Source organism: Peromyscus leucopus, chromosome 9 (genome assembly GCF_004664715.2).
Source record: "Peromyscus leucopus breed LL Stock chromosome 9, UCI_PerLeu_2.1, whole genome shotgun sequence".
NCBI lineage: Eukaryota > Metazoa > Chordata > Mammalia > Rodentia > Cricetidae > Peromyscus > Peromyscus leucopus.
This window is the reverse complement of record NC_051070.1, coordinates 53,128,791-53,140,893: the sequence shown is the minus strand read 5'-3', so window position 1 is coordinate 53,140,893 and position 12,103 is coordinate 53,128,791. Positions and strand designations below refer to the sequence as shown.

The 12,103-nt window shown below is 54.1% G+C and overlaps 1 protein-coding gene across 4 annotated transcripts in view; it reads right to left on the bottom strand.

Annotated features, from left to right (window-relative positions):
• Positions 1–772: 772 nt before the first annotated feature.
• Sorbs3 (sorbin and SH3 domain containing 3) overlaps positions 773–12,103 on the bottom strand; it is a 34,839-nt gene continuing 23,508 nt past the window's right edge. For 3 of the 4 annotated variants that reach the window (XM_028877583.2, XM_028877584.2, XM_028877585.2), the window contains 10 exons: positions 11,635–11,696; positions 10,960–11,102; positions 10,680–10,732; positions 10,542–10,588; positions 10,267–10,381; positions 6,408–6,533; positions 3,964–4,272; positions 3,145–3,251; positions 2,811–2,917; positions 773–1,564 (listed from right to left, as the gene is read on the bottom strand). In XM_028877583.2, coding sequence (XP_028733416.1) covers positions 1,503–1,564; positions 2,811–2,917; positions 3,145–3,251; positions 3,964–4,272; positions 6,408–6,533; positions 10,267–10,381; positions 10,542–10,588; positions 10,680–10,732; positions 10,960–11,102; positions 11,635–11,696 — 1,131 coding nt within the window. In that variant the 3' untranslated portion in view covers positions 773–1,502. Of the gene's footprint in view, positions 1,565–2,810; positions 2,918–3,144; positions 3,252–3,963; positions 4,273–6,407; positions 6,534–10,266; positions 10,382–10,541; positions 10,589–10,679; positions 10,733–10,959; positions 11,103–11,265; positions 11,377–11,634; positions 11,697–12,103 lie in introns of those variants that run through there. The other variant, XM_028877586.2, reaches the window with a different exon arrangement.

Genomic DNA, 12,103 nt, shown 5'->3' with positions numbered 1-12,103 from the left:
TAGGCTGGTGACACACAGGCACAGTCCCTTACTGCCTGCTCACCGGCCAGCCACGGCCCAAGAGTGCAGCTGCCGATCCGTGGGTGTGGCCGGCTGTCGATGGAGGCCTAAACAGGAGATTTACCTCCAATTCCAGGCCACCCTGGGTCGTGGAGTCAGACTCTGACTCAGCGACAAAGAGAATTCCTTTTCTGGAGGAAAGGCTGGGCCCAGGATGTGCTAATGTCCCCAGAGGCCACCAAGCCCTTGGGTGAGCAGAGTTGCTTTGGCTACCTCTGCCCCACCCACTCCCAACTTCTCCAAACTGAATGCTCAAAAACAAACAAACAAAAAAAAAAACAAAAACAAAACGTGAGCCCAGAGAAGAACACCACCAGAGTTTGGTGTGGAGACAGAGCATTCGTGGGGAGCATTAAGTGGGGAACAGTTACAAACGTCATCAAGTTCAGCCACCGCCTGGTAACAGCTCCAGAATGAAGGCCACACATCCGTCCCCAGCTCTGGACTCTCCCTCCCATCAGCCCTGCCCTGTCTCCGCTGACACTTGCTCTCAGCACCTCCCATCTATCCGGCCCTTGGAGCTGGTCTCTTCTGCCTGTCATTCCTGCTGAGACAGGAGACATGGGTGATTTACTCCCCTCCTACACACAGTCGGCCCACCTACCTCAAGCCACTGCCCACGACCGAAAGAAATCCCACACTCGCTCCTAAAGGGGCAGAGTCCTCCCCACCCCGCTACACCCACCCAAAAGGGGAAGGATGCAGACGTGTGTGTATATCCCTGGTATCCGTGTTTATTGTACATTCTCTTCCAGAGGGGATCTAGATACTGGGGAGGCCTGGGGATGAGGGCAGCAAGCATGTCTCCCTGTAACTCTGTCTTCTGAGAGATAGGTCAGGGCGACTGTGGGCCTTAGTCGGAGGACTCGGACGGAGTACATGTGGAGGTCCTCAGGGGGTCAGGAGCCTCCGGGAAGAGGAAGCCTAGAGGCAAGGCCTCTCACTGGGCTTTGAAGGCTGACAAGGTGTTCCTCACCTTGCTTTGAGGCCCAGCTGGAGGCCAGAAGGTAAAATGGTGGCGGGCCAGCTGGTGAGAAACAGGAGGAGTCCTTTGGTCTCTACCAGGGTAGGAGGCTGGTCCTTATTAGAGGAACCCCATGGGGGTGAATGGGAGGAGCCAGTCCCCATTAGGGGAAACGCTGGGGGGATGGGGGCCTGGGGGTCTGGTCTCAATAAGGCCTGGAGACAGTCTCCACATCAGAGCAGACGTCTGTATTTTGAGGGGTGGTGAGGGGGAGCCGTCAAAGGAATGCCCGTGACTCACGGGTGGGAATCAGTCCAGGGGACTTCCAGGGGGGCTCGGAGGGAAGGTTGCCGGGGTCTCTGCAGAAGCTGGGAGCACAGGTCCTGGGGGAAGGAGGGTGTGGGGGGCCTCTCTCCCTCCCATAGTGCTACTGCTCCCCACCCCATCCTCGTTGGCTCCAAACTGCCATGGAGACCACTCACACCGGGGCTACATAATTTCCAGGGAATGTCCCAAATTTCTGAGTTCTCCGGGAGACACCTGAAAAAAAAAAAAAAAAAAGGAAAGGCAGGTTACCGCGGGTTAGGGCGCGCCCTCCGCTGACAGAACCTGGAACTGCAAGTGGAATCAGGTTCTCGGGGAAAGGACTTAGATTTTCCTCTGCTCATTCCTGCCCCCTGGCGGCGCAAGCTTAGATATGCAACGCTGCGACTGTGAACCAACCAGGGAAGACAGCTTTGCACACAGCACCAACTCCATGCTTCTTTGAGAAAACCGAGAATTGGGAAGATGAATCACAGACCGGCTACGGGGCGGAACCCACTGGTCTAGTAGAACACTTTCATTTCAGAGATGGGCACTGGGCAGGCCTAGGGGTAGAAGCTGGGATGGTACGCCAGGCTTCTTGGCTTGCTAAGACCGCTGGAGACACACGTGTCCTGGGGTGAGGGAGGGAATGTACTTGAAATGTGCTAGGATGATGATGGAAGGCCTTTCATTTTCTTTCTTTTTAAGTAATCTACACGTAAGTGGCCACACGTGGCTACTGAATACTATTATACCAGACGTCACAGGCCCAAGTCATTCCCCGTAGCTTTATGGCTTCATCCGTGGTATAAAAGAAATTCAAAAGCAAAAGTGGACGAGTGAAGGGAGAGCAAGGACTGCTGTGGCATGACAAGCCACCGAGAATCATATCAAAAAGAGGAGACTGTACTGTCAAGGGTCTGCTCCTACGACGCCTCTGCCCAGGCCGGGCTTCAATCCTGTGGGCCTCAAAGTCTGCTTGTCAGGAGGAGGGCTTCTAGCCATTCACTTCTCTCCCTGGCCTCTCCTCTGAAGCCAAGGGGATACAAGGCTTGCCCACTTTGGGAAGTCTGGTGGGTAGGTCTCCTGGCACCAGACAAGAGCAACATGAGGCTTTGGGTCTTCGGCCTTAAAGTGCAATGTCCTGGGGCCAGTAGTGAAGGGCTGAGATATTATATCGTTTCCCAGGTTGTGGGAGCGGGCGGGGGCGGGGCAGAAGACCCTGGATACGAGACCTGCTTGCGGAAGCCGTGGTATGGGGCAAGAAGGATCAGGGGGTCTGCAAGTCAGGAAGCCTGTCCCAAATGTGACTATCACTGAGACAGTCTTGGGGGGGGGAAGGGCGTGCCTCTCTTTGGGACAGAGGGTAGGTAGGGGTGTTGGCTATGAGTCTTAACTGATTCAGCACTGCCGCTCAAGTCTCCAGGGAGACCCTGAGATTCCTCCTTCTGGCCTGCCCTCCCCTCCACAGGCCACATACCCACAAACCAGCCATCATCACATTGCTGCATGACATCCACACGGTCCCCCTCACGAAGTTCCAGCTCATCCTCATTCTGGGGCCTGTACTGGTACATAGCCCGGTACCTGTGGGAAATGGCGGCATGGCAGCCAGAGAGGCCCTGGGCTCTTTCCCAGACCTGCTGACAGTTCTACCAAGATCTGTCACTCCGGGCCCCCTCTCCCCATCACCTGAGCACCAAAAGACGAGCTTTACTTAAGAGTTTCCCCAGCCTATAGGGGAAGGAGGGTAGGACCTGGGATTGCCTGCCAGCAACTCCCACCCAGGGCAAGCATCCTCAGCTGGTACTCACGGAGTCCAGTGTATCGCTGTGGTGCTTGGGGAGGAGGAGGTCCCCAGATCTACGGGACGGCTGGTGCCTCGTGGATGGGACAGGGCTGGTCCAGGAGTGCTGAGACTCTGGGGGTTCATGGGAAGAAAGGAGGGCCACAAAGAGGGGGTGGGAGGGGGAAGTAGGGGCGGTTTTCATGCTGTTTCCTTAAACCCGCAGGCCCCGGAGGGTGGGCTCTGACTAGCTCACTTCAGAGGGACTTGGCTGTGGGCCCAGGCCCCAGGCAGGGTGAGTGGCTGGACTTCTGAGCACCAGCAAGGACAAAACAGGTCCAAGAAGGAGCCAGGAGCAGCTGGACCTGCTCAGAGAGGCGTGCTGCGAACCCAGGGCCAAGGGCACGATGAAGGGCTGCCAGACACCTTTGCTCAGACCCACCCATCCATCTCCTCCAGTGGGAACGGTTAGCTTTTCTACACAGGGTGACTCAATCCCAGAGAGCATAAACCGCTTGCTTGTGGACCACACAGCAAGCAAGCACCAGAGCCCTGATACCTAGCACTACTCAGCAAAGACATGCACTGAAAAGCGGCATCTTGGAGGCTCAGGAGGTCTAGCCGTCACCCGAGTTGGTCCACATAGAGCTAGGCCCCGCCCATGCCTCTCTGAGCTGGAGGACCAGAGATCAGGAACCACCTCAAGAGGGTTTGGACCAAATCAAGGTGGGGCCATGCTAGGTACTGCCCAGCCCCTCGCTTCTCCGTCCGGGGGCTGTCTAGGAAGGATTATCAGTGTGGACCGGTGAGAGGCTAGGAAGGCGGTGTGAGAAGCAGGCCACCTCACCTGGGTTTGGGGTCTGGACTCCTGGAGGGTGATGGGGAAGGGGAAGCCAGAGCGTCGAGGGGAGGTCCGACCTCCCCAGTCAGTGGGGTCCACTGGTACTGAGGGGGAGCCGGGGTGGCAGGCCACACGGGCAGTGGGTGTCAGGTGGGGTGAGGCAGGGAGCTGGGGGCTGTCATCGCAGATCCGGACCCGGGGCTCCCGGTTTATCTGCACGTAGCTGGCCGGGAAGATGCCCTGGCGTCCTGTGCCGGTGATACGTCCCTCGTACCAGTGTTCGTTCACCTTGCGGATCAGGCAGATGCGTTCCCCCTGCGGGGTTAGAGAGGGTCTTGTGTCAGCAGGGGTTTCTCGGGCATCACACACCTGAGGGTGGCTTACCGGGGTCATCTCTCTCAGGCCTCACACGTTACATGCTTGAGGGAATCAGTCCCAGAAAGGGTCAGCAGGTTACCCAAGGCCACACAGCGGAAAATGGGGGAGGAGTCAGGAACAAATGGAAGACTAAACTCTTCCCACAGCAGGCAGGGCTGGGTTTTGATGAGGTCGTACCCCTGGCAGGCTCATAACGATGGCAATCCTTACCCCCAGTCACAGTGGGACTGTGGCTAATTAATCAGGTGCAAACCCCAAAGCTATGTGGCCTTGGGCAAGCTGCTCTGTATTAAGTGGGATAACCTACCATTGCTGTTGCTATGAGACGCAAAACCCAGGGTGGCCTTAGAAGCGGCGCTGGACGGATCTTAGCATGCCACCACAATTCAGTCATGCCCCTGACTCACGTGTCCTGTGACCCCCTCCCAGGGCAGAAGGCATTCTCAAGAGCACAGGGTTTTAGAGGTTGGGGTAAAACTGCCACCATCTCAGCGGGTTACTCTCAGGAGGATGTCCCCACCCCTCACCGCCCAGTCCTCTCCTGCCCAGCCACCCCGCCCACCTCCATCCCTGCCTGCCTCTGGGGCCAGCTTTTCCTGGAGGAACTCACTAGGGGCATCTGTAGGTTTTGCCCCCAAATTCAACCAAAGGAAGGTCAGTTCCTCATCTCATAGAAACCTCACTTTCTTCACCATAACCCAGCACAAAACATACATGTCAGTGACATCCCAGAAGCCACAAACACAAATGTACGTGCACACATAAGGGCCTGGTTTTGACACAGTGTCCTTTACACAAAATTCCTTTCTATTCCTTTAAAAATGTAGATTATGATCCTTGCGGCCAGCCAACCTGCAGTTAGTAAAAAACACATGCTGGCTTGTACCTATAATTTTAGTATTTGGGCAGCTGAGGCAGGAGGACTACAGTGAGTTCCATGCTATCCTGGTAGGCCAGCCTGGATAACAGAGTGAGACACTGTCCGTAACATTTTTTCAAAAATGGAATAAGCCAGGCAAGAGTGGTGCTCGCCTTTAATCCCAGCACTCGGGAGGCAGAGCCAGGCGGATCTCTGTGAGTTCGAGGCCAGCCTGGTCTACAGAGGGAGATCCAGGACAGGCACCAAAACTACACAGAGAAACCCTGTCTCGGAAAACAAACAACAAAACAAAAAATGGAATAAATTGGCTAAGCCATGGCACAGGCCTACAATCCCAGCTACTGGGGAGGCAAGAATATCAAAATCTCAAGGCCTTGAGACTGGAGACATGCTCAGTGGTGAAGAGTATCTGATGCTCTTGCAGAGGACTGGAAGTCCATTCCCAGCACCCACATAGTGGCTCACAGCCATCTGTTACTCTGGTTTCAGGGGATTTGGTGCTGGCTTCTAGCTTGCATGGGCATCGCACACAAGATACACACGCACATGCAGGCAAACCACTCACTCATACAGAGTTCAAGGCCGGCCTAGGCTAAAGAGTGAGTTCAAGACTAGCCTGGGCTATAGAGTGAGTTCAAGGCCAACCTGGTCTATAGAGTGAGTTCAAGGCCAGCCTGGGCAATTAAGCAAGACCTGTCTCAAAATTAAAAGTAAAATGAAGGGCAGGCAATGGTGGTGCACACCTTTAATCCCAGCACTTGGGAGGCAGAGGCAGGTGGATCTCTGTGAGTTCAAGGCCAGCCTGGTCTACAGAGTGAGTTCCAGGACAGGCTCCAAACTACAAAACCCTGTCAGAAAAAAAAAAAAAAAAAAAAAAAAAGTAACCTAGTCAAGAGATTGGAAAAACCAAAATTCTAGGTATAGTTGACCTTTTAAAAAATGTTCGGTGGTTGGTGCACACTTTTAATCTTAGCACTCGGGAGGCAGAGGCAGGCAGAGCTCTGTGAGTTTGAAGCCAGCCTGGTCCGTGACTTCCAGGACTACACAGAGAAACCCTGTCTCAAAAAAAACAACAAAAAAAGTGTATTTCTTTCCGCAGGGTCACCTTTGTGTCCTTGTGTGTGTGTGTGTGTGTGTGTGTGTGTGTGTGTGTGTGTGTGTGTCCACTCTATCACGCCCTGCCTGCCCTCACCTTTCGGAAGGACAGCTCCACCTCCAGCTCCCCCTTGAAGGTGTACTGGGCCACGGCGTCTCCGTACTCCAGCACCTGGTACGTGGGCGGCTTGATGGGCTTGGGGATCTCATCCGCAGGCAGCACCTGCAGGGAGGTCACGAGAAGAGTTGAGACCGGATACTAACCGGATACTAACCGGATACACAAGGCGGGGGCAAAGACAGAAGCCAGTCCAACGGCCGCCTTAAGAGGGGCCACAGAAGCAAATGGGGTGATACAATGTGGTGGTTTGAGTAAGAACGCCCCCCCACCCCCCGACCCCCCCCACCCCCCCCCCCACCCCCGGAGCTGCACAGAGTTGAATGACTAATCACCAGGGAGTGGCACCATTTGAAAAGATTAGAAGGATAGGCTGGGCAGTGGTGGTGCACACCTTTAATCCCAGCACTCGGGAGGCAGAGGCAGGCGGATCTCTGTGAGTTCGAGGCCAGCCTGGGCTACCAAGTGAGCTCTAGGAAAGGCGCAAAGCTACACAGAGAAACCCTGTCTCGGAAAACCAAAAAAAGAAAAGATTAGAATCTAGGATTAGATGGTGTGGCCTTGTTGGAGGAGGAAGTGTGTCATGGGGGGGTGGGCTTTGAGGTTTCAAAAGCCCAAGCCAGGCCCAGTGATTCTCTCCCTCCTCTCTGTCTCTGTCTCGTCTCTCTCTCTCTGCCCGTGGTTCAGGACGTAGTTCTCCACTACTGTTCCAGCACCTTCTACGCTACCATGCTCCCTGCCATGACAACAGTGAACTCTAAAATGGTAAGCAAGACCCCGGTGCTTTCTTTCATAAAAGTTGCCTTGGTTATGGTGTCTCTTCCCGACAATAGAACAGTGACTGAGACATACAGTCTAGGGGTCTTGGTCAGGTTCATTTTCTCTGCCCCTTAAAGAATTAAAAGGCAGGGAAGATCTTGAACGCAGCCGGCAGCGGCAGAGAAAGCTCAAGCACACAGACAGAATCGGCAGTTGGAGAAAGGTGTTTATTGGGGGTGAGGACACCCACACATGCGGCCGCACAGAGAACAAGACCCTCTGCAAAGCATAACGAGGACTCGGGAAGCTGAAAATTCAGTCTCTTCTGAGGGTTGGGGTTTTTAAAGCCTGGGAAGGCTCTTGCTCCCCTGATTCAGGGTGGGTCTGTTAGAAGAAAGGATGGTTGACTGGTCCACAATGGTTACACAACACACTCCCTAATCAGGCACGGACTTGTTGAGCCAGTCCATCAGCAGGGGGGCCTGCTGGTGGGACATGAGAGCTTAGGGGGCCTTTGTCTGAAGCTGCCAGGCTTTTGTCTCAAGTCAGGAGGCTGAGGAAGAGGCTGCCCAGGGAAATCTGTCTAACTCCTAGGATCTCAAAGGGTTCTGAGCTGCAGAGTAACTTGCTATAAAACTGAAACTTTATTAATTAATTAATTTATTTATTTATTTATTTACAAGACAGGGTTTCTCTGTGTAGTTTTGGTGCCTGTCCTGGATCTCCCTCTGTAGACCAAGCTGGCCTCGAACTCACAGAGATCCGCCTGACTCTGCCTCCCGAGTGCTGGGATTAAAGGCGTGCACCACCACCGCCTGGCATATTTATTTATTATTATTGTTATTTGTTTTGTTTTCTCAAGACAGGGCCTCACTATAGAGCTCTGGCTGTTCTTGAGCTAACTATATAGACCAGGCTGGCCTCAGACTCACAGGGTTCCACCTGCTTCTGCCTCCCAAGTGCTACGACTAAAGGGAAGTGCTCAATTTGTTCCATCTCTTACTACTGCTGAGTGCCAAGTGGCCCTTGGTTCAAGTGTCTTAGTCCCTCCTCCCCTCTGGACCCACCAGAGCTCTGAAACCTCGTGTTTTCTTGGTTGACCTATTCATAAAATTCAATAAGCTAGGCCCAGCAGTGGTGGTGCATGCCTTTAATCCCAGCACTCGGGAGGCAGAGCCAGGTGGATCTCTGTGAGTTCGAGGCCAGCCTGATCTACAGAGGGAGATCCAGGACAGGCACCAAAACTACACAGGGAAACCCTGTCTCAAAAAACCAAAAAAAAAAAAAAAAAAAAAAAAAAAGTCAATAAGCTAATCGACCATTTCACACTGAGCTGTAGATGACTGACGAACTAGATGTCTATATATACTAAGTAAAACTTCAATGAAAACAGAGAGATTAATGTATGAGTGGGTAGAATCTGTAAAGCCTGTGAAAGTGACAGCCTGAATTACAAGTCTACCCAAGTATCAAAGGGAAATCAGAAAGGAAATGAGAAAACAGTAAGTTAAACAACAACAACAAACAATAATAACAATAACCACAATTTGGTCTGGCCTGGTGGCACACATCTTTGATCCCAAATACTTGAGAAGCAGAGGCAGGCAGATCTCTATGAGTTCAAGACCAGCCTGGTCTACACAGTGAGTTCCACACCATAATAAGATCCTGGATCAAAGGAAACCAAACCAAAAAAAAAAAAAAATGCAATTTGTGGAATGCAGCTGAAACAGTGTTTTGATGGAAATTTATAGTATCAAATATTAATATTATCAATCACTAGCATGACTCTGGAGGCTCCTCATGAATTGGAAGCCAGCCTGGGCTACCTATGGAGCTCAGGCCAGCCTGGCTGCTGTACAACTCCCATCAAAGGGAAAGTGAAGAAAGAAGAAAAGAGAAGACAGGCGAAACTTTTCACTCTGACACACAAAACAAGAAAAGTAAAGAATGAAAGCAAGGTCGACGCTTAATCAGACTCGAGCAAGCACATCTGTATGAGAGGCTAAAGTGATCAGAAAGGAGCTACAAGAGAACTGTTCGAAAAACCAAAAAAAAAAAAAAAAAAAAAAAATACACTAAAACAAAAATAATAGGGAAAAACTGATCAATCAAAAGGAAGCTACTGAAGAGACCGAGGAAATCAACCTGTAGCCAGAATGAAAGAAGCCGCAATCCCAGGGATGAGAGGACAATCATTACGGACGTTAGTAACGTTAAAGGGAGAATGGGGCCGGGAGACGGCTCAGTGAGCGAGAGCAGAAGCCTGGCCACCTGAGTCTAGATTCCCCAGGACCCATGTAAAAGCCACACACTGGACGGTGAAAACAGGAGACCCAGCTTCAAGGTTTGGAAGGTGAGAACTGACACCCAGGTTTGACCTCTGACCTCCAGATGTGCGCCACGGCATGTTTGTGCTTTCACATACAAGCACATCCACACCCATACAAGAATCATTTCTTTTGTTTCTTTGTTCTTGTTTTGTTTTTCAAGACAGGGTTTCTCTGTGTAGCCCTGGCTGGAACTCACTCTGTAGACCAGGCTGGCCTCAAACTCAGAGATCTACCTGCCTCTGCCTCCTGAGTGCAAGAATAAATATTTTTAAAATATAAGGGGATATTATGGACAACTTTATGCCAGAGGCTTACAACTTCAGACGCAGATACTAAATAAAAATAACCTATAGGTCTTGGCCTGCATTTAGAATATGATTCTCTACGTAACAGAATCTCTGTCTATAAAGTGAGATGATTATCACTCCCCGGGCAGCAACTAACAGGTAACACACACAGGGGAACTGTCACACACTCTAGTTAGTTGAGATCAGGATAGAAAGATGGACTCTGATAGTTAAAATCTGGGGCACTAATAGGATGGTAACTTCTGGGCAAGGGACTCTTCATCTTCCCCAGAGCTGGGAGACAGACTGAGTCCTGGACCAGGCGATGTGCAGGCCAGAGACATTCCAGAGAGACAGCCCGGACCCCTCAGAGTTTTGCAAGAAACCCGGGGTCCGCCGTCTAAGTCTCTCCCAAGCCATGGAGTCTCCCCGCCTGCTTGCTTCATCTCTCCCACTCACCTCCACATAATTAGCTGGAAAGATGCCCAGGCGGCCATGATGCTCTCCCTCCAGCCAGTTCTTGTCCACTTCTTTGTGGATATAGACAATGTCACCCTTCTGCAGAGTCAGCTCCCTGCAGGTAAGAGCGGTCGGTCGGTGTACTGCTTCCTGAGCCTTTGCCGGGCACCCCACCACCACCCCCTCCAGTCTTCTGCCCACTAAAGCCCTACCCTTCCCTTCCCCCACAGTGCAGACTGCCCAGGCTGGGAGGGGAGGGGGAGAAGGCCACTTACTTGGGGTTCTGAGCCTGGAAGTCAAACTTGAGCCGGGCAGCCTTCCTCTGGGAAAGGGGAGAGGTCAGGGCAGAGGGGGCGACCTCAGCCAGACAGGGTCCTGCCCAGACACCCCCCTGACCCTGGGGACTCTCTTACCTTCTTCTCCTCCTTCCTCGAAGGGCTGCTACCCCTTTCAGAGGCACTAGGCTCTGTGGAGAAGCACCACCTCAGCTTGAGGAGGTCACGTCTAGGGGGATCGGGTTGGGATGGGTTATGCTCCCCCCCTCCCCCCACCCAGGTCAGGCACAGGGAAGCAAAGGCTCTGTGACCTTCCTGGCCCCCACCCTCCCTTTCCTGGGGCACCACATAGCTGAGAGAGAACTTCCGCAGCAGGTAGATGGCCGTTCAGTGCCAGCAAAAACAGGATTTGTCTTACCTCGGGCTGAGGAAGGGTAGACAAAATCTCTACGTCCCAGGAAGGGGCTTCCTCCTCCATCTGCCATTCTGTGGGGGCTCAGGGGTCGGGAAGAACCGAAGTAAGGTGCATGCGGGGAGCTGGGCCTCCAGGCGGAGGCCGGGCTGCAGGGACAGAGGCAGTGAGTCACCTGCCTGGAACTTCACATCCCTCAGGGCTAGTCCTCATACCTTACTGACCTCCCAGGACCTCCCGCTACCCCCAGTCCTGTCCCCTGCCTCCTAAGGCGTCTTCCCAGGTCCGGGACTCTCAACAGGATGCCCTTACTTCCCGTGCTGCAGAGGGCCGGGAAGGGTGAGGCCTTGGGTTAGGAGAGGAGAAGGCCGCCCCAGGGAACGCGGGAAGTGTCGGGGCTCAGGTCCCACTCCCCGCCGGCCGCCACCGCCGCCGCCACCACCACCACCACCACCACCGGTGTCCTCGGCTTGGGGCAGGTGGCCCTCAAGGAGTGGACAAACCCCTACAGAGCTGCGGTTGGGACGCCCCCAGGTCACTTTTCCGATCTTCAGGCCCCTCCTCTGAGGCTCGCCCGTCCCCCATCGTGGGCAGGGCCATCGCCCCCTCGCCGGCCCGCGCCACGTCCCCTCCGCTGGGAACAGACCCTCTGCTCCCGCCGGCGGCGTCTCTGCCACTCACCGGGCCGAGGGCCGCTGCTCTGGGGCGGGCTGCTCAGGGGACCGTCGTGGCGCCTGCGAGTTCTGCGCGGGGGGACACCGGACGTGATCAGAGCTTGGGACCCTGGGGCCAGGGCAGCTGAGGCCAGCGCCGCCACCTCCTCCGGAAAAGTTCGCGGCTCGGGAGGGAAGGAGGCCGGGGAGGGGCGGGACGCGGGGTCCTAGAGGCGGCCGCGAGCCTTCGTGCAGGGAGGAGGCACGGAGGAAGGAGGCTGGCCCGGGAAGCCAGGGCCGGGTCGGGTCTGGGGGTCCCTGGGGCTGCAGCTAGGGGTGGGACCAGGCGGGGTGGGGTATGGACTGAATCGGAGTTGGCCGGGAAGGGTTCTTAGGGGTCACTTAGAAAGTCGACGCCCAGTGTTTTGACGATCGGACAAGGCTGAAGTCCGCCCAAGGTCGCCAGTTTCTAGGTCTGCCTGCTCCCTCAGTCCCCT